Here is a 27,743-nt window from a genome sequence, read left to right as displayed (position 1 = left end):
AAAGCAAGGGGAAAAAATAGCGTTTGATAGTAACTGTTTTTTTCCCTCTTGTTGATTTATGAGTTTGTTAATATTTTCTCACTAACTGTAGACAAGAAGAGAATTTTCTTTTCATTCTTATTCATAATTTTATTACAAATTTTTATCGCATTTCGTCGTCAAACATATTTTTCACTGAAAAATTTTGGAAGTCTAGAGATAAATTTTTATCTTATAATAACTATGATTTAAAAGAAACAAAATAAAAATCTTTCTTTGATATACGATATTTAGATTCGCATTTTTGTTTTATAAATTTTAGAAATAGTATCTATAAAATCTCAGAAATAACATCTAGCGATACTATTTCTGAGATTTTAAATATATGACGATTGTAAATTTGCATGTTAATGTATACAAATCGTAAAGCAACACTGGAATAGCATCATGCAAAACTATTTAATGCTAATTTCTCTTTTGATTAGGTTAAAGTTCTTTATTTACATTACGTTTCGGTATTCGTGGAATAGGTTTTATAAATGTAGGTTATTTTGTGACAATGACGCTTCCTTTGCAACTAGCTAGAATGAGGATTTCAAATAAAACTTTACAGAGTGTTAGCATATTATATAGATTTATTTAATTTTTCATTATTTCTGTCCTATAAGACCAAAGAGAGTCATTTAATCATATCCAGGATGGTTCGACCAGGTCCACAAAGAGAATGGCCGCCTGCTGAGGAATGAGGCACGAAATATTCGAAGCAGATAGCTCATAAAAAATTATGAAATGTCTCAGAGTGTCAATCTCATTGCCTGTACCATCTACCATACGATGTGAATTATTTCATGGATACAGATATTCAAAGAAATACGTTGTAAAAGTAAAATTGTAGGCCTATATCATATCAAGAAAGAACTGAAAAGAATCTTTACATTATACAAGGGATGGCTAAGCTTTATGAGTTCGCGTGCCATATGGTAAGCCTTTAGCTTTAAAAATTTTATGGGTGCCAAAGTTTTAGACTTCGGATAATAATATTTAAAGAAATTAAACGAATATGCTTTAATTAGAATAAATGTAAAAAAGCTAATTGAAAAACGGCGATTAGGTGATAAACCGAGAGGATGATTGAAAAGGATAGATTTTAAATCGAAATCGTATGGTACATTACGTGACATGATTTCTCCTTACGTGCCACTTTGGGCACTCATGTCATAGGTTCGCTACCCCTGCTCTATACGATAATTAATCATAGTTATTTAAATATGGTGATTCACTCGAGACTGAACACTTATTTTGAATATCTTTATATAAAATAAAAAGGTGTAAATAAAACACGAATGGAACGGTTGTTTAACATAACAATTGACAAGTTGTTTTACGTTACACTTTTTTCAAACGTGAATGTGCAATCATAAGTTTTCAAACAAAGTAAGTTTTAATTCCGAGTAAGTCACCCTATACGTTTAGTTTTTAATTATCTTAAATATTAAAATATCATAATTACAAAATTTGTTCGCTTTCATGTAAATTTTAGTAAATAAGATTTTTCATTGGAACTAATAAATCCAAAGTAACATTTATTAAAATTGTTTTTTAAAAATAGATAATTATTTTATTGCATTAGGAATTGATAAATAACAGTACGTGGTTTAAGTAGCAACTGTGAAAAAGAAACGAACATCAGTATTTTGTGAGTGACTGAAAAAAATAAACTGATCGATTTACAGGTGATTGCAACCCAAAAGTTGTATAACTTCACTTTGCATCGTTAGGTGAATGTCATTCTTGTTACTTCTCTGATATCGTTTTTCAAAAACTTTTTATTTTTTGAAGAAAGCTATTTCTTGGCACCTTGTCAATTTATTTCATTCTATTGGCCTATACTTAGATTTTTGATGCAATTTATTGAAAAATCTTTAACTTTTGAATATTTTTGTTGAATATTTCTTTTTATATAAACACACATCAAACAGCACTCTGTTTATATTTCTGGTTTTTTGTGTAAAAGTTTTATTTTTTTCTTATTTTTTGTAAATTATTTATGCTTTTTTTGTTAGTAAATGAAATGATAAACAAAAGGCCACCTGATGCATGGGGTACGGACTATTTCAAAAACCACTGGATAAGTTTTATTTTATAATAAAACAGTGTGGGAAAATTAATATTTTAATATCACTGGTTATACATTTTATAAAGTATAGCGACTTCTATAATTTTATAAAGTAAAGCGACTTCTATAATTACTAATTCTATGATCCAATCGTCACGTTTATGTCGTGAGTGATCACGACACATGACGATTGGATCGATTTAGATAATAAGTTGCAAAGAAACTAGACTATATTGAAATAATAATAGATATAAAATATTTTTAGTCGTTATAGATATTAATATTTAATACTTTAATCTTATTAAATAATTGTTAGCGATGTCTATAAATTTGTAAGTCGTACAAACCTAATTTATACAAATTATGAAAAATGTATCAAAATCATATAACTAGTTGCTGGAAATTGAAAAAAATAGTTTATAAAGTTTTGAATTCATAAGATATGTAGGTATCAGATAAGTATCTATTAATAAATAAAGACAAGCACTTTAAAAAGTATAAAATTTAAAAAAGTAACATACCACATGAAATAAATAATCAAATAAAATTAAAGAAAATCTATATGAAAAATCAATAAAAATAGATTTAGCAGTATCGTTTAGAGATTTAGAGAACCGGCAACAGCCTTCTTACCAAGCAAAAAACTGTAAGATTAAATTTGGTTCTAACTTTTTAAATTATTATTTTCCAAAATGAATTTATTCGCTACAATAAAGTCAGATTAAAGTTATAAATTAAAAGACACTGTAATTAATAAGAAAAGTATTCTTAACAAACTGCAATAAATTAAATTAATATTTAAGGACATTTTAAATTCATTTTCTAGTTTGAATTTTTAAATTTGCATTACAAAAATTAAAATCCATCTAGAATTTTAAATTATAAACTAAAACTAATAATTTTTTACTTTGAAAAATAGTCTGATTAGAGAACTTTTTTTAATTTTAAACTTGGTAGCTTTTGGGAAGATTTAATTATAAAGATATTTGTTTTCTTAAAAGATGATCTCCAACATAACTTCATAATTGTTTTTATTTTAGTTTCATCAACCTTAGTTCATTATCATTTCGATCGCGAAGATTGAAACAGTTTATTAAATGATCACTTACAAAATCCTCCATATTACGAAATATTGTAATTATAAATTAAACTCAGAAAATGAGTCAATCATCGTTTAATTAATTAATTTACATGTTATGAAAATGAGTACAGTAGAGCATCGATTATCCAACCCCCGATTAACCGTCACATCGGTTAGCCGACCGTTCTAGTCGGCAAATTTCAAATGTCCGCTAGTGATGTGGCATTACAATATTTGGCTATGTCTTGGCTACTTTAATATTATTTTTTATAAATTTTTGCGTGTTTTAGCTGGCAACACGGCTCGACCATTGAAGGGAGGCCAGTATTTAAAAGAGACTTAATTTTCTAATTATGAGTGGTTGTTTGTTTTGTGAGCAATAAAATAATTTTTAACGATACAATAGCGACGATTATTATTTTAAAAAAAATTGTTAGGCTTAACATCGATGAAAATTCAACGCGAAGTTGGTTAACAGCGATATACTAATATACTAATTACATGGGATATANAATTTGCATTACAAAAATTAAAATCCATCTAGAATTTTAAATTATAAACTAAAACTAATAATTTTTTACTTTGAAAAATAGTCTGATTAGAGAACTTTTTTAATTTTAAACTTGGTAGCTTTTGGGAAGATTTAATTATAAAGATATTTGTTTTCTTAAAAGATGATCTCCAACATAACTTCATAATTGTTTTTATTTTAGTTTCATCAACCTTAGTTCATTATCATTTCGATCGCGAAGATTGAAACAGTTTATTAAATGATCACTTACAAAATCCTCCATATTACGAAATATTGTAATTATAAATTAAACTCAGAAAATGAGTCAATCATCGTTTAATTAATTAATTTACATGTTATGAAAATGAGTACAGTAGAGCATCGATTATCCAACCCCCGATTAACCGTCACATCGGTTAGCCGACCGTTCTAGTCGGCAAATTTCAAATGTCCGCTAGTGATGTGGCATTACAATATTTGGCTATGTCTTGGCTACTTTAATATTATTTTTTATAAATTTTTGCGTGTTTTAGCTGGCAACACGGCTCGACCATTGAAGGGAGGCCAGTATTTAAAAGAGACTTAATTTTCTAATTATGAGTGGTTGTTTGTTTTGTGAGCAATAAAATAATTTTTAACGATACAATAGCGACGATTATTATTTAAAAAAAAATTGTTAGGCTTAACATCGATGAAAATTCAACGCGAAGTTGGTTAACAGCGATATACTAATATACTAATTACATGGGATATATTAATATACTATACTAATAATGTATTTTTTTCATTCTTTTCGGTTATCCGATTTTTTCAGTTATCCGACCAACTTGAGTCCCTAATTGAGTCGGATAATCGATGCTCTACTGTATTATTTAAGTTATTAGTAGATTATTAATTAAATAACGAATGATTTTGATTGTCAAAATACTAACCATTAAGTTGAGAAGAAGCTTCGGGTGCAGCTAATGAATTCATACATTTCTGTTTTTGTTTCATGATGCTCATACGAACATTTCTTTCCGGATGCCAGATCACATTATAGATTTTCGGAGTAAAGAGACACACTAATGTCACAGTTGCACTTAGACTTATCGTCAAACACATAGAGGTAATGTTAACTTTTACATTGGAGGATGTGGTAAAATATATAGGCACAAATGCCAACCATATAATGCAGGTAGTGTACATGGTAAGTCCTATGTATTTCGATTCATTAAATGATTCTGGTATTTTTCGAGTTAATATAGCGTAAATGGTGCAGACAATAATCAGAAATATTGGATATGCAAAAGCCACCATATATGTAGCATTCATGGATGCTGTACATACAAGAAGATTTTCCTCTCTTGTAGGGTACGAGTGAATAGCACGAGGCGGAGTAAACACCAACCATACAGCTGTGATTGAAATTTGAACACTGACCAATGCTCCACAAATTATCAATTGAGATTGAGGAGATATAAATGCTGGTTTACTGACAGTTTTCTTTCCAGCATTAAAAATTCGTGAAATGCGATTAGTTTTGGTTAATATGGCACTGTATACGATAGCAAAGCACAATCCAATACCTGTCTTCTGAACGCCACAGATAATATCGGATGGTTTCTGCACCAAAATAAAGGTCATAATGTAACACATGAAAATACCAAGTAATAAGACATAACTGAGTTCTCTTCCAGAAGCTCTAATAATTGGAGTATCATTATGTTTCAGAAATACTGATGTGAAAAATCCTGTTAATATGACGCCTAATGTAGAGAAAGTCATAGCACCCAAAGCTAGAGCACTTCCAGGTGTCATATGCGATTCTGGTATCAATAGGCAGGATGCTTGATCAGCATCTGGTAAGAATCCTGGAGGACAATCTTCACAAAGTGTTTCTGTTTTTAAGAATTGATAACGAGTACAATTAAAGCAGTGCCAACAGCAGCTCTCTCCTTCCAAGAATTTCTTAGCTTGTCCTTTTCTGCAGGGTAGACTGCAGACTGAAATAGGTACATTCGGATTATCCATTCTAAATCTGATTTCAGAGAGATTCAACTCGAGTTCGCCATCTTTGTATTCCCCTACTTGAATCCATTTGTAATTTCCAGAAGATATTTGCTTGAAATGAATTATATTGTAACGGGCAGGACCATCTCCAGATGGAGAAAAACGAAATTTATCTCCACTCATACCTATTAAAAAATTAAAGTGTTTTAATTATAAATTTGTTAATATAACTGTTTTATTTTAATATAACTATTCCCTTTACCTGTAAAAGATATTACTTTTAAATATTCTAATAAAAATATAACTATTCCCTTTACCTGTAAAAGATATTACTTTTAAATATTCTAATAAAATCGTGCCATTAATAGGTTTCATTCTTTGACATAATCCAGATTTCCCCTGACATAATTCTTGGTGCATTCTTTTCAATGCATAAGCAAAAGTTAATACCGCATCACTAACAAATTGAAGTTGACCTTCTGGTTCGTAACCATTTTCAAAGTTCATTTTCTCTTCCCCAGTACAGAACCGAGTATAATTTCCATTGAATGGAGTATCTGTGCTATTTGGCCATCGGCAATTAAAATAATGCTCCCAATATTCTATAAACCAAGGATTTCTTCGATTATTATAGACCGTTCTACTAAGAAAATATTCGTCAAAGCCTTTCACCGGATGTGCTCTTGGCTGTACAGAAAGAGTACCTTCCACTTGATCTTCGTTACCTTCGAATACCAGAGCCCTTGCACTCCATCCATCACTGCCTATCCAAGAGAAAGTTCCTGTTGCATTGTTCCTGCGAATTGCTCTCATTACTCCAGCAACCTCTTGATCAGAACCGAAAATTATTACTCCTGGAAATATAAATTTTTATTTCTGTTGAAATTTAATTAATAATCATTTACTGCAATAATTATTTTAAATATCAAACTAAATTTTTAAAAATCAATCATTACTAAAAAGGAATATAATTTTACAAGTTTTTTCAATACATCATTTGAAATAATTCAGCAGAAATATTTTTTAATTGAGAGTAAGAACTTCTATTCAAATACATGTTTTACTTAAACTCAATAAAATATTTAAAAAAATAATTGAGAAAGTTTTGTATCTTAACGGGCAATTATTTGTTGTGATATCGTCATAATGCTGGGCTGCAATTTTAATATTATTTTTTAAATTTATTAATATTTAATTTAAAATATGTACTCTTCACCTCAAATTAGTACAGGTATTAATATTAGTAGTGTCTTGCTCTTGTACAGTACATCATACTTTTCCTTTAATAGTAGAATTGTGCTTGTCATCCATCTAACTTCTTTCAGGGAAAAGATTTGAATTCAATTAACATGACTTCCAGCCTAGATCGTGAGTTCATATATAATCGGGGCCTACTGTCCCTAAGCTTTTTTCTACCTCTCCTCTTTAATTTCATTTCTCTGACGCCGTTTTCGAGACTAAGGAAATACAGACGGACAGACACACGGACAGGCGGACGACAATAGAATTTATCGATCTACAATTTTTTTCAAATTGCAGCCCAATCATAATGAAAATGATCTAAGATGAAATCGTAGATTTCAATTACTAAATGTTAGATAACCGAGAGAAATTTAATCAAATTCACTGATACATATAAAATTAATGATGTCAATTATAAATCAAATAGAATAGATTTACATTTTAATTGACTATGAATATGCATTCTTTGAAAGATAAATTAATTGACATTGTCAAAACATAATGTCTAGTTCGATAAGAGGTATTGATTAAGATTTAATCTCTAAGATAGCATTAGATCTTTTGCAGTTATATCATGAAGTGCTAAGCTATTTGATTTTGTCGATTTAAATGCATTCACACTTACGACAGAAAATATTGTACAGTACAGTCGACCCCCCTATAACGTACGTTCCTATAACGACAATTCCTATAACGTAGCGAAAAAATTGTAGAAACTTTCCTATAAAATACCTCCTATAACGTCGTTTCGCGACAAGATTGATAGAGTCTGCACCAATAGTGGATGAGCAGCCGAACTACTTTCCTCCGACCCTGCGCCACGCTACAGAGCGGCTAAATTGAGTTTGCTATCGTCTGTTTAGTATTATATATAAATTATATATAAATTAGGTACTGTACATATAATTATATATAAATTAGGTACTGTATATATAATTATATATTAACTTAATTTATTGTAACTTTATTATAATTATATATATGCTTTCTGCCGCCTGGCAACACGCTACGGAGATTTTAGGCTAGTAAGTTGAGTTTATTATCGTCTGCACAGTATGTAAATTAGGTACCGTAAGTCTAATACAGCACTAATTTTATACATTTCTTGTGAAAGAAACACTTCTTATTCAACGGCCATAAAAATTATTTATATTAATGATGTCTCCAAAGGTCAAGTTATCTTTCTGCGATAAATTATTTATCAGATATCGCGGCCGCCGTTTCGTGTGCTGTTCCGCGACGAAGACAAGCTTTGAACAACGGGCGTAGTCGAACGGTACACACTCGGTAAGTAATCCTATAATTTTTTGTTTATAGCATAGTTTATACGGATTACTCCCAAAAAATTATACGTGTTTTGGAAATGTTGAGTCGAATTAGTCTAGAATCGGTTAATTTTATAGAAGAAAACCTTTCGAACAGCCTTAGTCCGTAAAGTTCCCACCTATCGGGCTGCGATTGGCTCATGTATTTAATCGTTCCTACAACGTAATTTTCGGTTAGCGTGGAACGTATCTAAGCGTTATAGGGGGGGTCTACTGTATTTGGTTTATCTTATAATGTTTACTGTTTCAAAATATTTTCAATAAAGTACAAATATACTTCATGATTATTGTATAAAATGTTAGCATCCAATCAATAAAAATTTACTCAGATGACCGAGATGGTTAAAGTACGAGTAACGTTGTGCAAAATGATTTATTTGAGTATTTTGAAACGTTCGAATAACTCAATATAAAATGAGTCATTACATGAAAACACACGCATACAAATTGCAACCAATGAATGTAATGTGCGACTGCATTAATAACATTCCACAAATTTAACACTTTACAGGACCATGTTTTCAAGCTTATTAATTAATATGAAGTTTCAGTATACGAGAGCAGCACACTAAACTTGAGTCGATGTTTCGAAACGTAATAGGAAGAACCGACTCACCGAAACACTTTTACTAATAAGTCAATTCATTGCATCAACTCATTCATTCATTTATCAGAATTAGATGTAAGCATACAGCTCTAGAGACCAGCCTAGCAAGCAACTGCAACAGTTTTTCGAGATGATAGTCCCCAGATATGTCGGGCTTCGTTCCTCATCACCTGGCTACTGAACCTACGATGGGTCTGAAAAAGGTTCTGTTAGTACTCACTGGGAGAATGAAACAATGGAAAAAACTATGAAAAATACAGTATTAGAAATTTTATGAATGCTTTGTTTGTTTATATTCTATGCACTTAAAAATGCTAAAAACAAACAGTAATTGTTCGTTTGATAAATTTAAATGAAATAAAATATTCAATTTATAAGCAAAAATAAGCTACATCTAATGATTATTATAACCGAATAAATTTCAGATAAACATCGCATAGATTATATTGGCATTTTCATTCGAGTACCGTCCTGGTGGTACTTGGAAATTATTAAGAGGGTAATAGAGTTTCGAGTGTAATTGTTTTAAAATTACTATTTGCAAAATATCTTTAAAATATGAAATTAAAAAAGCAAAAGATGTGCTCACATCAAAAGGCAAAAATATGACTGCATCAATATCTTTTTATAATTGAGATTTCCTATAAATGATAAGACGCATTAAGAAATGAAAAGTTATTTTTCGAATTGATATAAAAATAAAAATATGATTGCACTGTCATTTATGACATTTTATATCTTAACACACGTAGCAGATTCAATAAATAAGGTTAGTATTGCGTTACCCATATAAAACTGCACCAGAATCGAGCTGTTATTCGATTTTTGACAGCCGAAGACATTAGATTTAGCGAGATCCATCTCAGGATGTATATAGAATATGGCGAATCGTGTACGTCGCTACAAAAAGTTTGGGTTCAAGTCTACGCCGCTCATTATAATTATTTGGCCTTCCTTGAATTTTTAAATCCACTTACAAGCGTTTTCCAGTGACATACATTATTCTCCATATAATTCATACCATCTGAAATGGATATCTGTAATTTGTTACTTTAATGTCTGTCAAAAAACGAATAACACCTCGCTTTTCGAGTCTGATGCAGTTTGATATGCGTGACACCATTTTGTAAACCAAGTAGTGAACGCAAATGCGACCTAGAAGAGTGGGCTGAATTACTGTATACTCTTTTACTATTATTAATGTCAACCTTATATACTATGTTATTTTTCTATAACAGAGCTACAAATCTTATTTATTGAAACTGCCTCGTATATAAATGTAACTTAACTACCTTATTATTTATTCAAGTACAAATATACTGCTATCACATTTTCTAAAACTAGCTTTACATGTTGAAAAGAAATGGCTCTTCAGTTATCATCTTTTATTACATTTATTCGAACTTCGTGAAATTTACAAATGATCGTCAGAAAAATAATTTGCATTTCGTTTTAATGAGATTTTAATAAGCAGCATTCTACAAATGTGTTTTGTATTTAATATTTTAGTACTTTTTGTGATGTCTTCAAGTTACTCGCAAGATTTATGATGTTAATTACATCGATTATTGGCTTGAGAATTTTCGGACTTTAATATAATGAATAATTTATAATAATTAAAATTTAAAAAATAAATGTAAACACAACAAAATTTAATCTAACTCGTCTATACATACACGTGTCTATCACTGGAGGCTAATTGTAGAAGTATAAAGCTCCACCTGAAATCTGTCGAAATCTCCAGTAGCAGTAATTATTATACATATCTAATGCATTTTTAACGAGGTGTCTTATTAATGAAAAGAACTTTTTCTCAGTTTATAGTTCTAAAAGTCTTAATATCTGTAGAGACAAATTTAATTATTAAGTAAACATTTGAACAATATGCAAATGTGCAAAGTAATATAATTTAGAAAAATTGATTATTAAAATGTATGTCGAGTAAAGTTAGTATAGAAAATAACTAACTTTCACAAAATTAATAACAATAATGTATTAAAGTTATGACATATTTTAAATTTAAGTCGAAAGACAATTTGCATAAAAATAATAAACTTTAAAAATGAAGTTTTACAAAAATTTATCAAAAATAAGTTTAAACTTAAACAATGAAAAATTAAACTGACAAAAATAACAGGAAAAGAATTAAAAGTGAGTATGCTTTCATGAATCTATTAACTTAACAAATAACTTTCTGCATGCTTTTAAATCAAACTCTAAGATAATGAAAAAAGAGAAACATAACTATAGAGTTAATTCTTTAAAATTTTTCTGCTCTTTAATGAAGATTCTTAAGCTAACTTTCTCAGACGTAAGCATATCGTAAATCGTAGTTTCTAACTTTGCGAAAAGATTAATAAAATTTCGTAATATAACAATATCCCGTTCTTAAATATGATCACATTGTGTCAAAACTGTAAATAAATATAATCGTATTTACAATAAAAAGTAATATTTTACATATGAAAATAAATTAATAATATTCTAGCTAAAATAAGACTGTGGATCTTTCAGATTGTCGACTCATCTATTCAACCAAAAATTCATAAGAATCATAGTTCTAACTCGTAAAAGTGACTCTTCACGAGATATTCGCTCCAAAGTTTTGATAACATTATAGTTTTGCTTATGGAAAGTTCGATTCTAAGCAATACCCTAAAAAATAGAAAATATTATCGATTAGCAAGTGCATAAAAACTTTCAGAGCTGTCAAACTCATTGCATACTTGACTGCATTCACCGAACAACAGTAATCTCAAAAACAAAAAATGGTTAATTGAAGGAAAATTGTTTTACAATCATAAACAGTCATTATAATTTTCACTCCACTGGCAATTTTAATACTTATCGGTGTTTTCCAAGTAATTTGTTCTAACATTGTGGATAGCATTAATTTTTATTGATTCTTCTTTTTATAATTAACTGTAATTATGTAACCAAGTATTGGTAACAGACGTATTCTGATTTTTAAAAATGCTATAACGTTTAATTCTAGAAAATTATAAACCGCAATAATACATTTAGAATAATGTTTACATATACAGTAAATCGCAACTGACTCGAACTAACGGGATGAAGATTGTCCGAGTTTACAAAGTTTTACTGAGCTTTAGTAAATTATATTTCTGAATTTATTACTACAAGAAATGAACTCAAAAAATTTTATGACAGTTTAGTAAACAGCAATGTTCTGTCTTTAATAACTTATCGATTACAGTAATATAATATACGGCATCTGAAAGACTTCAGAATATCAAAAACACTGATTAATTATAATTTTTCTATTGTTAAGAAATGTTAAATGACAGTAAGAACTTAAGAAATTTTAAATTACTATTTTGAAATTTTGTCCGAGTTATGCGAAGTCCGAGTTAGGGGGGGTTTATTGTGTTAAAAGCGTTTTATTTTCTGTTTTCGGCATTTTTTCAGGAGTGTTAAATATACCATATTTCTATTATGGCTATAGAAGACATCCAAAGTTTTTGATTGTTCGTATTTTAAATTTTTAGGATTAATAGAGATCTTCTGTAAAGATGATAGAGAAAAATATTTTCTTTAATTAAATACATTGCATTACTTAATTTTTAACTCACAACATAAATTAAATTATCTTCAACCTTCTAGTAGTTACGTTAATTTTTTTAAAAGTTGTTTCGATCCTGTGGACACTAAGACCTTCGTTCAAGGTCATTATGAATTCGGCTAGGGCCACAATGGGTGGCCGGATAATGAAAAATAGGGCCTTAAATATCTGGGACAGACTACTCCCAAAACATTCTTGGGGTTTTTCGACCTTTCGTATTCAGGGTCCCCCAGAACAGTTAACTGGGCTAACTGTTTTTATGAAATAGCTGAATTCAGTTATTTCATGTAAACAGATAAAGTTATAATGTTCAAATTTTTGACATATTTAATTATTAATTTTAAGGGCTGAAATAAACAAATGATTGGACAAGCAAAAGAGATTATTTAAACAGTAATTTAATACAAAAGAATTAAGTTCCACTAATACTCGTAATCTGAATAACATTAAATATTTAATACTACTTGCAAAACAGTTCATTATCGGTATTTATCCCAATTAAAACTTAATTATATAAAAAATATTTAAACACTCTAGAGATAATTAATTGCCTCTAGAATGTTAAAATTTCGTTACTTATTTTCATTTAATTCATTTAATTAAAGATATAATTAACCTAATCAGCTTATCGAAAATATTGTACTCTATATTGATATTAACTAATTAGCCTAAACGCATTTATTATCTTGTTTATATTTTTGATTACAATACTTTAATGGCGATATGTTGTTTTAATTGAGTTTTATTGGTAATGGGTTTTTCAAATAAAATCAAAAATTATTATTTACGTTTTTATGATTTTAATAAAAATTATAAATTAGATATATCATTGGCCATTATGTAAACATAATATTGCAATATAAAAATTTAAAATCAATAATTTTAATCAAAAATACTTGAATAGTATTGCTGATCTATTTTTAATTATGTCTTAGTCTAGTGATCAGTATCTTGTATTAATGCAATGTATAAAGTACACAAATGTAAAATCAATATTATTTAATCTGAAAGTAAAATTTTTAACCTACATACACAGTATATAAATATGAATATGTTTAGAAAGCTTATATACAATAAACCTCTGTCCCCGATTGCCTTCAGCAGTCTACTGGCGTTTCAGGTTGCTTTGCGACAATCTTAACATATAACTTCCTTTTCATTTCACAGTCGTTTATTGAACTGCAATTTATGAAATAAAGATGCCTTGATTATTTTGGACTAATTATTTCTTATAGGAAACTCAGTAAATTAAGTAACCTAATGTCGTTTTAGGATTAATTTGTAATACATGCTTTTTATACAATATACATTTTTAGCCGAATTTCAACTTATCTTCAGTCGTAAAATTTATATTTCAACACTTAATTTTAAGTGTAGCCAATAAATTTTAATGAATGCCAAGAAAATTGCAATGTCATTAATGCCCATTTACCTGATATCTTGAATTTTTGAAGAATAGTTTGTTTTAAAAAGTCGCTATCCTAAAAGTTGTTTCCTTGAAATTTATGATAACCTACTATATCAAAATATCAATTTATGCAATTCACATATCCTTCAGCAAGTATTTAAATCCAGCTGTAATAAGATAATTTCGATAAAATAATTTTTGTTATATAATTTATTTTTCTGTTTAGACATCACCTTTGAATTTATACATTAGAGAAATGCTCGCTTTTTTACGTCGAAGCCCGATTAGAAGTCCTATCACTTCTTACAGTATTTTATCAGGAAAATTACTTTTTATTTGTTGAAGTCCAGTTCTTATCATTTCAACTTAATCTTTTTTTATTATGGTTTTTTAATAACTGTTCCTTTAAAAGATTTTCTACTCCTATAAACTTCAAAATGCTTTTTTCCTCGTTGAAATATTGAAAAAAGCTTTCTGGAGATCCAGAATAGATTGATGTATAATTTAAGCAATAATTCAATAATAATTTTATCGTCACGAATGATAGTATTTTTTTATGTTTATTGCCAACTAAATAGAAATTTTATCTTTAACTATTAATCGTATAAAGTTATAATAATTATATTAAAGAAAAATAACGTTGCGATTTTTTAAAGTTAATTTTAATATTATATTTAATGGTGATACAGTATTTCAATATTTATTTATCATTATATTAAAATAATGAAAATCCATCTAATTTATTATTATTTTCTTAGATAAACGTAAACTAAACGAACAACCATTTATCGAGAGTTATGTAATTTTTAAAATCTTTCAATTAAAAAAACATGTAACTTCCGGTCCAGACCAGAAGTTCGTATATATTGATACTTAATTGAGCTCTCCGGCCCCTAAGTTTTTCGCATCTAGTCTCAATTTTCATCTATCTAACTCCGTTCTCGATATTAACGAAGGACATACAAATACTGGGAATGTATAGGTCTTTATAGAATTTATTTTGATATTTAAAAAGTACTATTTATCAAAAACGCAAATTATTGATGTTTTTGTCTTCTCGAACTTTTTATTCGTTAAATTGATTGATGTTTGGTTACAGTTAATACAGCACAGATATAACAATCTATAATGTAAATCTATAATCCAGGAAATTTTATGAGGTTCATTACTGATAAAGTTTCCTGGTAAATATGGCGGATTTTTTAAAATTAAACTTTTCGTCAAATTTTCTTAAAAACATTTAATTTTTCATTTTATCTTAAAACCCAATTGTTTAAAAATGTCTGTTTTGGATAGTAATTCTAAATCAGGGTCTCCAGCCTAAAGTCCGGAGGACAAATACGACTCCGAAAGCATATTTATGGAGCGGCATAGCCTGTTTTCCTGTTTTATCTTCAATATTTGCACTAGTTCAAAGTATATATGTAGGCTACTTTTGAAAAGTCAGCTAGAATTGATAGATTCTGATGCAGATGTAGTCCCCAAAGGAAAAAGACACTTTTAATATTTAAAATTTAAAAATAAACTTGCAATCTTGTCATCATGCCTGTACTTATTTTGGTAAAATATGACCGTAACGTCATTCTTTCAAATAAGCTGTTGCGAACTGCTTAAAACACGCATGTCGTAAACCTTATTTCCTCTATTAAACTGCTGTTAGAATCTATAAAATCCTATTTTGTTTTCATTTGTTTAAAAATCGAATTATTATAGGTTTTGAATATACTGCAATAAACCTAAGTTTTGTTATAAAACATTATCTCGTGATAGCATTGGTTAAAGTATAAGAATTCAAATAGAATTAGAAGCAGATTTCAGAAAATTCTTGTTAAGAACGATTTTGGAGATTTTCCTCTCCAGAAAGGAATATTGTTAGTGACATGTAGTTATATCAGACTTAAAAGTATGTTTTTTTTAGTTTAAAAATAATTGTATAAATATGTACTGTACAAAATACCAGCTGGTATATTTCCTGTACTCATAATTCGTACAAACACACGAATAGATTTAGAATTTAGAGCGCATATTTCGTTTAGAACACGGTGGATTTAGTTAAAAGTCACAGTTCGTGACGTGACACTCACTCACACTATCGTTACCGCTTGTCACGTGCCATTCAACTCTCGCTGAATCAACTATAATTAGTATTATTTAACTATACTGCCAAATATCTAGCGTAAAAAAACCGTTCTGTACTTATTGTAAAACATTTTTTCACATTTAATATTGGGCGGTATCGATAAAGGATACTAATTAGGTATGATGACAAGTTTTCAATTTGATTTCAATTTTTTGGTGATAGAGCATTTTATCTTGGAGTCGTACAGATGATTTTTATAAAAAGCTATTTAAAAAAGTTGTTTGTTAAATTTCTAAAATTTCTCACAAAAGAGAATTTTAAAAATTTTAATCTCTCACAAATTTTTTAATTTTAATTTAAGGAAAAAATATATATATTGTAAAATTAAATAGGCCAATAAGTCTGAATTAATTTTCTGTAAAGTTTAATACAGGTATCCCTTGACTAATACGCTTAATTAATTAAAACTTCTGTTGCAGATATAAAGGGATTGCCGATTTTAAGAACTTAACACAGGATATATTTTTCTATTTATACTTTTAGGTACTGTACAGTACCTATGCGAACAACCCATTTCGAAAATGAAATGTATAAAATCAAAATATCGATCATCACTGTCAAACGAATAACTAGATTATAGATATTCGTTTGACAGTGATGATATAGATTTTAATATTAAATGTTAAAAATTTATCTCAAAATTTGATGACATTCTTTCCAGAAAGTATTTACGAATTTCACATTTTGTCCTTTGTTATTCAAAAGTAAAAAAATCTTAATCATAATCTTTGATTGATTAATTTTAGTTTATACATCTTTAAATTTACATAAAGTATGTCAAAATTTGTCGATATTTACAGAATACAGTAAAATTAATCTTTCAATACAGAGTTTAAATTTTATGGTCCAGTAAAAACTTGAACTAATCAAACATTTTATCTGTAAGTAGTTCAACAAAACTTGGAGAAAAATATTAAAATACGTTTTATATTAATTATAAATAAATATAACATTTTTTAATCTGAAAAAATAAAAATCTCGTGCAATAATCATGTAATGAACAAAAAATAAACAAATATAATTAAGTCTTGGAAGGGGGAAGGAAAAAATATAAATATATTGTAAAATTAAATAGGCCCATAAGTCTGAATTGATTTTCTGTAAAGTTTAATACAAGTATCCCTTGACTAATACGGTTAATTAATTGAAGCTTCTGCTATGCTATACATATAACGGGATTGCCACAATTAATTTCGCGCGTTAATCAAATCCCGCATTAAGCAAGGAATACCTGTATACAACCTGTATACCTGAATAAAAAATCTTTGTTCTATAATTTCGAATTGCACAGTTTTTGTGCGGTAACTAAAATTTAAATAAAAAATGTGTTATTATAACAATGTCATAAAACTAAATAATGTTTCAGCATTTCAAACCTTTTAGCACTATAACTTATTATTTTCTGCTTTTACTTTTTGAAAATAGAGGTAAAATAAGAACAAAACTACTGTAATTTTATACCAAATGTCTAGATGATAAATGTGAAATTTTTCTTCTAATATTTTTTTCAGATATTTAAAGTGTTTATTTGTTTTTGGCACAACAATCTCGTCTTTCTTTCTCTAATATATAGAATATTTGCTCAAATTTATCTTGTGTGTCAATGGAAAAATGAAAAAATAAAAAAATAAAAAAAATCTCTCCTCTTTCATTTAAAATTAGAACTTCCTCTTAGGAATTTCTGAAGAGAAGGAATCTTCTCTAGTAATTTCATTAATCAATTTACACTCTTGTGATTGCAAAAATAAAAATACAATGACTGCATTCAATTCCAAATTAGCATTTGATAATTATATTTTTATATTAAATATTATGTAATTAGTTCTATGATTTCCAGAATAAAAATAACTATCAAAATTAAATTTAAATATAACTAAAAGAAACATATCTTTAAATTCTATAATCAAAATAAATTTAAGTAAGTTTGTTAGTAACTGATACGCATAAAATAACAGATACAAATCATATATATTCATATATAGAAAGTAAAGGTAAATAAATAGACATTTTACAGTAAATGTCTTGTAATTTTTTAGTCCTGTTTCAATGCATAACACTGACGATTTTGAAAATTCTTCTCCAAAAGACGGTAGACCATAACGGGCAGAAAAGATATTCCAAATTAAACAAAATTTGCAGAAATTATTATAATTACGTATGTCACGCAGTAATGCTTGAGAAGAGAGGATCTTAAGCATTATAAATTAAAACAAAATTGAAATAGTTTGCAGAACGATAGGACGGTGTCGTCTGTGATTACTTGTAAGCTGCAGTAATTTTCAAGCAATACTAAATCCCAAGAATTACAGACTGATTCCGATCTGTTGAAGAAAGCTAAGTCTGCCACTAGACATCACAATGTATAGAAAGTAAATTGTAAAATTACAATTGTAGTTACAATTGTAAAAAGTAACAATAGTTACAACTGTAAAAAGTAAATTTTTAAAATCCAAAATATAGTTGGAATGTTGCATAATTATAAATATACATTACTCTAGTCAGAATAAAATGTGCAATGTTCTAGTGGTCTCCAAACTTTGTTTTACCACGATCCTATTTGGACATTAATTTTTGCAATTCAGCACTCAAACTATATACAATGGAATTTATTTGATTACATTTTTTAAATTTTCCTCCAAAACATAAAAAATATCAATAAAAAAATTAAATTAAAAATTTACCTGTGAAATTATATTATATTATTATTTTATTATAATTTCAAAGATTTATCATTTTGAATTATTTTGCATTTTTGACAAATCTTGCAAAATCCGGAGTCAGTTTTTCAGAGTTCCCTCATTTTCATTTCAATAAAAAAATTTTTCGGTAGTTGAACAGTTTTCTTTCAAAAATATGATAGGTTTTTTGATGTACGTACAGGTACATTGGATTTGCTTCCAAATGTTTTTAAGCCTTGAAACTTGAAAAAGTTTTCCTGCACACTATAGAAAATAATACATACTCACCATTAACATACTTCTTCTTATATGGAAGTCCATATTTTAAAATTCTGAATCTTTTTACTTCTTACAATTACTTTTTATAAATATATTTTTTTCCTATACAAATTCATTAATTCACATTCTTGTTATTGATTGTCAATTTTCTTCAGCTGAGTATTGTCTATATTTTTTATTTGGCTGTCAAAGAAAGCCAAAGAAAGAATATATACAACACTTTTGAAGATTTTTTAAGGAGAGGAATAATGTTTATGAAAAAAATGTTTACGCAACCACATAAGAAAAATTCGTGACCTAAATACTGTATTTAGAAATCGCTGTGTGTGTGTTAATATACAAGTGAAAAATTATCAAAAGTACAAAAAGTACAAATTCAAAATGGATCACATTTAAGAATTTTATTATTTTTATACACTTTGCCCATGAAAATTTTAAAAAACCACTAAATTTCGATTATATTTTGACTTTCAGTTTGTATTGAAAAATGTCAGCTTTTTTAGCTGTGGTATCCAACATTTTTCAAAAGCACAGGCTGAGAACTCTGCATTTTATAATGATGAGAATTAAAGAACAAGTTTCGATAAACTTTATTTTATTTATTTAAAAAGAAGTATTAAGAAATACTAAAAGTTATTAATAGACTTACAACTTACAATCATTAACTTACTAACAAGAAAACAATCATTGTAATAATAATTATCACCAGTGAAATATTTATACTCAGAATAAACGTATTCAACTCGATTATGAGTCATCCTCAAGTAGCAATAGAGAATATCTTAGAAGAAAATTTTAAAATAGAATCGCTTCAAATATAAACATATACAACGATATATTCAAATACAAACAAAATAATAATAATTTACTAACTTCGTAAAAACAAATATAAATATAATGAAAAAATATCTCTAGAGTGACATTCTCGAGAGAACTTTTCAAGTCAATGGAACAGTAAATTCAATCTCTGGCATTCCGATAATTTCCAACCAATTTTTGTCTACATATCTCACATTTCTCGATAATAATCGCAAGGCTGGGTACCTTATATTTCTAAAGACCTAAACTTTGTTCCTATGCACAACATCATGTAGTTTTGATAAAAATTGTATAACAATATGTTAATCAATCAATATAAATTATAAAGGTAAGTGTACAATGTGCGTGCCCCTAAAACTCAAAAACGAGTCCCGGTACGATCAAGGGAGTTACATGATGTAGTATCCCTCTATTCCCCATCCATGACGAAGGTTCTCGTTTTTACCCTTGAGGTAAAAACGAGAACCTAACTTCTTCACGAACCTAAGATATAAGAGCAGGATGTTTCGCCCTCTAGAAATTTCTAGAACAGTCCAGAATATTCGAGAGCATTCCACAACATTCCAGAACATCCCATATCATTGTGGAACATTCCAGAACGCTCTCGAATGTTGTGGAATGTTCTGGAACATTGTGGACCATTCGAGGCCTTTTTTTGTATGGATGGGAGTTTACCCATTGGTGGCGGTATATAAAGCACAGTATTGATCATTAAGCGTATAGTTGACCGTGAGAGAAGCAGGAGTCTTTAAAGTTGATGCCGCAATGTTTTAAAGTGTGTCCTTGCGCTTTTTTAATTGTAAAACTATAGGCTAATTTGATTGGAAATTGCAGTCTTTTAAATTGGAATGGCAGTTCAGTAGAGATCAGTGGTATTCTGGGGATAAATACTGTGTGTCTTTTTATTTCAACTCGATTTCAACTACCACACAATCTCATATCAACTCCCTGAGCGAAGCCGGGTACCCCAGCTAGTCTATATATATAAAAATGAATGTATATCTGTCTGTCTGTATGTCCTTCATGCATTACCACACCGTTTATCCGATTGCCATAAAACTTTGGGAAGTTGTTTAATATACTCCCGCGAAGGTTTCTGGCATAGTACATTTATCTTACGATAGATGGCGCGAGTGTATATGAGCATTTCATCGTGAGTTCGATCGATTTCAAATTGTGAAGACCATTTCCTCCCCTTCAAAAAATATCTCTATATATGCATTTGTGAACTGTTATTTACAATATTTCTAATAATTTTTGTTTAATCACTTTATTTCAACTATTTTTTGCTAATTATGTATTCGCTCGAACTTTGTTAAAACNTACCGAACAACAACCGAAGTTGTAGAAGGAAATTCGCCTATTTTACCGATCTGGGGATCCCCTTTTCAAAATTTTAATATCAACTCAAAATAATTTAAAAAGACAAATTACAATAAAACGGTTTATTATCCAGCTATCAGAAATTTCGCAACATGCCAAGGAAAGAGGAAGGAGCAATTAAATAATTAAAATTATAAAGGATTTTAAAAATATATATAAAAATGGGGAATATCGCACTTCTGACAATCGCTGCAAGTGTGTGGGCTAGATTTGGAGAATCCATGCTTCTCACATGTACAACTGTATGTGGCCAGCTCATGCATCGGAAAACCTGATTTATTCGTGTACGCACCAGACGGAAAAACAAAAACTATCGTGTATACAAAAGCACTCCAATAAATAAATAGGATTGAAACGACACTTTGAAATGTTTTCCCGATGAAAATGAATAATAATAACAAGTTTCAATAAAAATGATAAAATGTAAATTGAATTTTATTATAACGAGTTTGCTTGAATTTCCTTTCTTCTGAGATCGCAGCAATGCGCGACGGTAAGCTAGTATGTTATATATCTCTACGTTCTATACTTGTATTAAAGATTTAGTTTAACGAATTTCCATTCTAATCTGTATTAATTCTACTGGCAATATATTTATACAATAAAATTTCGTTAATCTACTAAAATTCCGATAATCCGGAATGTCCGGAAATCCAGAATCCTCTGAAAAGTAGCGCGTAATTCCGCATGATATATTCCGCGAATCAAAATTTGTTTGGACCACGTGCTGCGGTTAAACTTTTTTCTTTTTGTTTTGCTTCTCTATAGATATCCACTTTTGTGAGCTTATATTTCTCCATTTTGAATTTCTCCATTCTTAGCTATTGCAGACTAAAAAGTAGAAATTAAAAGGTGAAAACGAACGAGAATCATATGCGTGATATGTTTTTCCATTATGGAAGTAGGCTTAACACGCAAATTATAGTCAATGTTGCCAGATAGCGAGAGAAATTTAGCGCTTAAATATATAATTTATTTTACCCAAAGAACTGAAAAGCAAGTTTTCCTAAAAAGGAAGAATGTGTTAGTTGGCTGTTTATTCGTATACATGCAACGTAAAATTTGTTATATAGCCCAAACGGTGCTAAAGCGATTAACCTGGCAACCTGCTAAGATAGCATTAAGATAAATATATAGACCAGAGGTCTTAGCCTGATAAACTGGCTTCAATATAGCAAGTCAATAGCTTCTTCCGTATCAAATGATGCATCGATATATCATTGGTTTTCTTTTATAGCTGTATTGAAGTTGCTACACCCAGCAACGCTTTCGCAATCTAATGATTTTCTCTGACAACCGCTAACTGCAATCAGCAATAAATATCGTTTAGGTTATTCAATAATTTGAAGCAATGCAATTTTCAATTTGCTGCATATAAAAACACCAGCTTTTCTGTAAAGCTGCAGTAACTGTTAAAAAATAATGTTATATGCCAAAATGTATTATCAGAATTTTCAAATTAAATTTTATCGTTAAATGAAAAATCTAAGCATAAATATAACTAAAAGTTCTGTAAAAATCAAACACTTCTAATAAAGGTCAAATATTCTTAGATATAAGAAAATCTTTTTTAAAATCGCGTTTTTATATTTTGTCCTTTCTCGGGCCTTGGAAACTAAAAACGTCACACAGCGAAGTTAACTTTTTACTTGAAGCTCTTTTCTGCCTCTATATATAAACTGTGCTATTTTGCTTGTTCCTAAGGTGTGAAAAAGGACAAAATGTATAGATTCTCTTTTAAAAAAATTTTTTATATGCAACATGCTTCAGAAATTTTTGAGAGTATTTCTTATGTAGAAGTTTTAAAATTTATTTTAAAAAAATTGCTTTATCAAATCAAAGATCAAAACGATTATTTGTTCATGGGCAGGGCCGTCGAAAACTTGTACGGGGCCGGGGGTAAAGCGGAATCTTTATTGTTTGTTTGCAAGACCCTTTAGTCTTTTTTTTTTTGAATAAATGACATACGTAGCCTAATGTTTCTAAAATAAAGTTCCCAACTCCCCTTCCCTCTCGACAAACCTGATCATAGTCATAAGCTTTTTGCTTGACACTTTCGGGTCCTTGTTCGGGCCTTTGTTTCGACCAAACCACTGCATTATTATAATTCCGCCAAGTAGATGACACTCCAATACAATACATATGCCAAAAGAAAAGTTCAAAAACTAATTGAACTTTTACACTGTCTTGTACACTGGACACTCTTGTCAGCATTCGGACATTTGGGAGGGCAAGGCTATACACGCTGTCATTACGAAAAAAAAGTGTTCCAGGAATAAATGTAGTTTTAAAAGCAAGGGACTCTTACGCAATTCAAAGTGTCACAACAGTTTAAGTTGTTGCAATAAATAAGATTGTATAACGTTAATCATATACGTGTAAGTTTATTATTGTATTATTTTCTTTAATGATTAAGAATGTACTGTTCGTTTTAGGTTTAACAGTTTATTTAAATGTGCTGTTACAAGCTTTTTCCTATTTTCACATATTAAAATGTTTCATTTTTGTGTTAACGTTATAAAAATATTTTTATTCAACATTCACCATCAGTGCATGCTGAATGTCGACATTTGCCGGTGTAAGTGAGAAATAATATTTATCAAATATTTCGTAAATACACGAAACGACTGTGTGAATGTTGACATTCACCGGAGAATGTTGACATTTGCCAGATATCGATCATTCACAGTAACATATATATATAAATTTTCGACAAAATAAACAGGTTCTAGTTTTTCTAATAATAAGTCAAATCCGTAATTTTTTCGTCCGATGGTTCTTTTTACTTTTTAATATTTGAAGACAAGTTCGCCCATGTAGGACAAGAAAGACGTTCGAATAACACCAGTTCTGATTTTAGAAAATCTTTGTGTTTTTAATCGGATATCTTTTTGTGTTTTTAAAAGGACTTTTTTAAACTTTTTGGCGGCTAGTAGCCTAGAAAGGAAGATCGGTCGCCGGAAATGTACTGTCTAGAACGCAAAAGCAAAAAATGGTGATCCCTATATGGGCGAACTTGTCTTCAAATATTAAAAAATAAGTCAAATATCAAATCAGCAACTGTTTGTTATCATCAGTTTAAACTATTATTCACGTTTGTTATTCAGAATATACACTATTAAAAAACAAAATAATCATAGAAATCGATATACCGGTAAATAAAATATTATCAATAATATAAAAGTTCGTTTCTCGGAAGTATTCGCTAAAAAAAGTTTCAGTGTACAAAATTTAATTTACATTCAAAATTTGCGAAGTATAGTTTTAAATTTTTAAAACAAAGATAAAATAGAAATAAATATTAATGTTGGTAAACATAATATATTATTCTGTATTTAAATTTATTTATTTAAATAAATAATAACAATATAATAATATCCGTTTATAAAAAAAATGTAAAATGTATATCAAATTAATTAAATAAATAAAGCATATAAAATGAAATAAAATAAGATAATAACTTGTATTAAATAATAAAAATATTTTATAACAAATATAAAATTAACATGAAAAAATACGTTAAATGAAACAATAAAATAGAGTCTGGTACAATATGCTGTTAATGTAAAAGTTTGTGTGTAAATGTCATACAAAGGTCATATAAAAACATAAGTGAAAAACTATAATCTTTATGTTAGAGTGTAAAAATTATTAAGGTATGTAAAATGCTATCTTATAATGCACAGTGCATTAATTAAAGTATGTCACAACTTTTAAAGAAATTTTCAAAATTCTGTATAATAATATAATAACAATAACATTTTAGCCAACAGAAAAGAGGTATAGAACCCAAAATGAATGTAATGAAGATAGATTATTAAATAGAGTGGATGTTACAGGAGACTTTCCACGACATATGTATTACTACTCAACGGAAAGAACAAGGCCGATAAATATAGGGCCACCGGAGGTGTACAGTGTTCCTATGAGGGATAACAGTTTCCAAAGAGATATGGTATACATTGGGTCCACTAAGCGATCCATACACAAAAGGTTGCAGGAACATAGTTACGACATTTTGAACGTCGTAAACAGTTTGAACAGTTTGAACGTCATTTACTCCACTGAAACAGACGTGCAAGCCGATCTCCAGAAAGCCACGTTAATTAAGCAATCATTTCAAATCGATCACATCAAGCCCTAGAATTTTTGGAAATATGCAATGCCAACCTGACTGGCAATTATATTAACTTTAAAGACGGAAAAAGCGTCTCATATGCACGGCGATGCTTTTAATTAATGAAAGACCGGGAATTGCCGACATAAATTAATAGTAATTATTATTATTTTGTACTATTTTATTTCTTATATTTATATCTGATTTAATTGTATATTTACCATCGATTAATTTTTGTTGTTTTACAACGTTATGTTTTTGTTCTTATTATTTAAAAATATATTGGAAATTTTTGTGTTCTGCGCATTCCAATTTTGGAATGTCGTTGATGACCTGAGGCAGACCTTGGTTAAGGTCGAAAACGTTCGTCAGAAAGTTTTACATTAAAGATTTTTGTTACTAGAAGTTAAAGGTTAATTAAATGTCTTTAATAATTCGTTCCAGTACTGAGAAGAAAGCAATTTTATAAAGTAGATGTACTAACTGCTGTCTTAATATCACTCTAATGTGAGTTTAAAAAGTTATATATTTTAAAAATTTTGTAATATTGCAATATAAAAATCTTATTAATAATTTATTATATAAATAAAACATTTGACATTTTGTTTTCAAATTAATAAAAATTAAAAATTAATCAAGTAAGTTGTTATGTAGGCCTATATGCATTTATTTTTATGTTTAAATTATACATTAGAATAATAGTTTTTTATTTAGGAAATTTTTATTAAGGCTGATTACAATCTCTGATTATGAGCGATCTCCAGAATATGACGTTAAAACTTTAATGCTTTTTCTATGGGAAAATCCTTTGCCAAACATTTTGGAAAAACGAAGCAGATAGTATCAAACACTTTATTTTGCGTTAAAATCGTATTTAATTTAATCTTATTTGCTGAACCATATGATATAAGGTTTAGTAAATAAAATTAAATTAAATACCTTATAAGGTTCAGCATTTGTTACTTTTCTATGAATTTTTAAAATAAAATANAATTTAGTTCAAAATTTATATACATATATAAATTTTTTACTAAATTTTAAAGAATATTTTAGGAAACTTTGATAGAATTTCTTTCAATATTTGAAAAATACTCTTCTATATTACATTCGGAAAATGTATTGAAAGCTGTGACCATTTATAATGAAAACTCACAGTACCTACAGATTCGCATTCTACATTAATACTTCAGTAAACAAAACAAAGTACTCGAATAAGAATTAAAATGAAAATAACATTTTGTTACTTTAAAAATATTACATTTTTGAGATATGTGATATAAATTTTTCATAAATCTATCATTCAAGAAACAAAATATTTTCAAACTTTAATGTTATCTCATTCATATGCTTTTGTTTAATACACATGTTACATTATATTCATGACATATTTTATTAATTTAAGAGATTATTAAGTAAAAAGTACAAATAAATTTTAAATATTGTCTATTCTCAATATCCTTAATTTTAATATAAAAATTTTCTGAAATAAGTAAACTAAAGTTAATATAAGTTATATTAAATATAATTTAAATATTTTCTACATATAAAATTCAATATATTATGCAATAGTATTCTGAAACAAAAAAATTGTATAGGTGATCGTACCTCTAGCGCTTTGTTTAGATAATAATCTTTGCACGATATTATCATAGGCTTCTTCTACAGCCACTCCAGAATCTTTGATTAGTCTTTCCTTGATGGCAATACAAATGTTACTTTCAGCCAACAGTTCCTCCAGAACACTGAATGCCTGGAAAGTAAAGTTATTTGCAATTATTAATAATATATATAATATAAACTCAAAAGTATGATAGAAACCTTCACTCCGTAATTGGATTCTTCGTAGAGAATGGAAACGTAAGCCCATTTTAGTCGCTTAACGATCTCGACCATAGCATGAGCCTGGTTTTTATCGGAAGGAACAGTACGTAAAAAGTATTCGAATCTCTGTTTATTACTCAGTTCGGGACTTGTAGAGAAGAAACTCACCTAAAATGTAGTATTATTTCAGTATTTTGAAACATACGATATATATTATATTTAGAATATTTTTCAGAAGTATGTAAATAAATTAATTAATCATGAAACTTTACATTTATAAGTTTTAAACAGAAAAATTGTTTCATTAAATTATCCATAATGCATAAAATATTAGAAGCATGTTAATTTAAATCATACGACCGGTTTATTAAATATTAATAATACCATGCTCATGGATGCGAATATATTAAAGTTTAAAAGCAATTAATAAAGTTAACTTTATATATAATTATGTAATATAGAATAAATCATTAAAACTTTAGCTCTTTAAAATTTACGTATTTTTTGTTTGTATGGAAACTTCACATATTTTATTATTTGAAGTTTAAATTAATGTATGATATATTTCTTATGAATGCTTTTAAGTTTTGAAATCATTAAATTTTAGCCTATTAAAGTCCTTTTCGGTCTTTCTTTCTTTCTATTATATATATATATATATA

General features: G+C 28.5%; 1 protein-coding gene and 1 long non-coding RNA gene across 2 annotated transcripts in view; both read right to left on the bottom strand.

The window, feature by feature from the left end:
• The window catches only part of LOC111636021 (metabotropic glutamate receptor 6-like), a 107,247-nt gene that overhangs the window by 2,413 nt on the left and 77,091 nt on the right, over positions 1-27,743 (bottom strand). Inside the window, exons 3-6 of the mRNA XM_023381173.1 lie at positions 27,079-27,249; positions 26,866-27,010; positions 5,997-6,533; positions 4,620-5,864 (exon numbers count right to left, since the gene is read on the bottom strand). Of these exons, the coding sequence (XP_023236941.1) occupies positions 4,620-5,864; positions 5,997-6,533; positions 26,866-27,010; positions 27,079-27,249 (2,098 nt within the window). The remainder of the gene's footprint in view (positions 1-4,619; positions 5,865-5,996; positions 6,534-26,865; positions 27,011-27,078; positions 27,250-27,743) is intronic.
• Positions 8,993-10,203, bottom strand: LOC111636022. The gene is made up of 3 exons (XR_002758475.1): positions 10,146-10,203; positions 9,443-9,494; positions 8,993-9,047 (listed from the first exon to the last, which is right to left on the bottom strand). It is a non-coding gene; the product is annotated as an uncharacterized LOC111636022 (long non-coding RNA).

The sequence above is a fragment of the Centruroides sculpturatus genome, unplaced genomic scaffold (assembly GCF_000671375.1).
Source record: "Centruroides sculpturatus isolate CEXI.00-Female unplaced genomic scaffold, Cexi_2.0 scaffold915, whole genome shotgun sequence".
Classification (NCBI taxonomy): domain Eukaryota; kingdom Metazoa; phylum Arthropoda; class Arachnida; order Scorpiones; family Buthidae; genus Centruroides; species Centruroides sculpturatus.
Note: the sequence above shows the minus strand (reverse complement) of the source record. Positions and strands in the feature narration are given on the sequence as shown.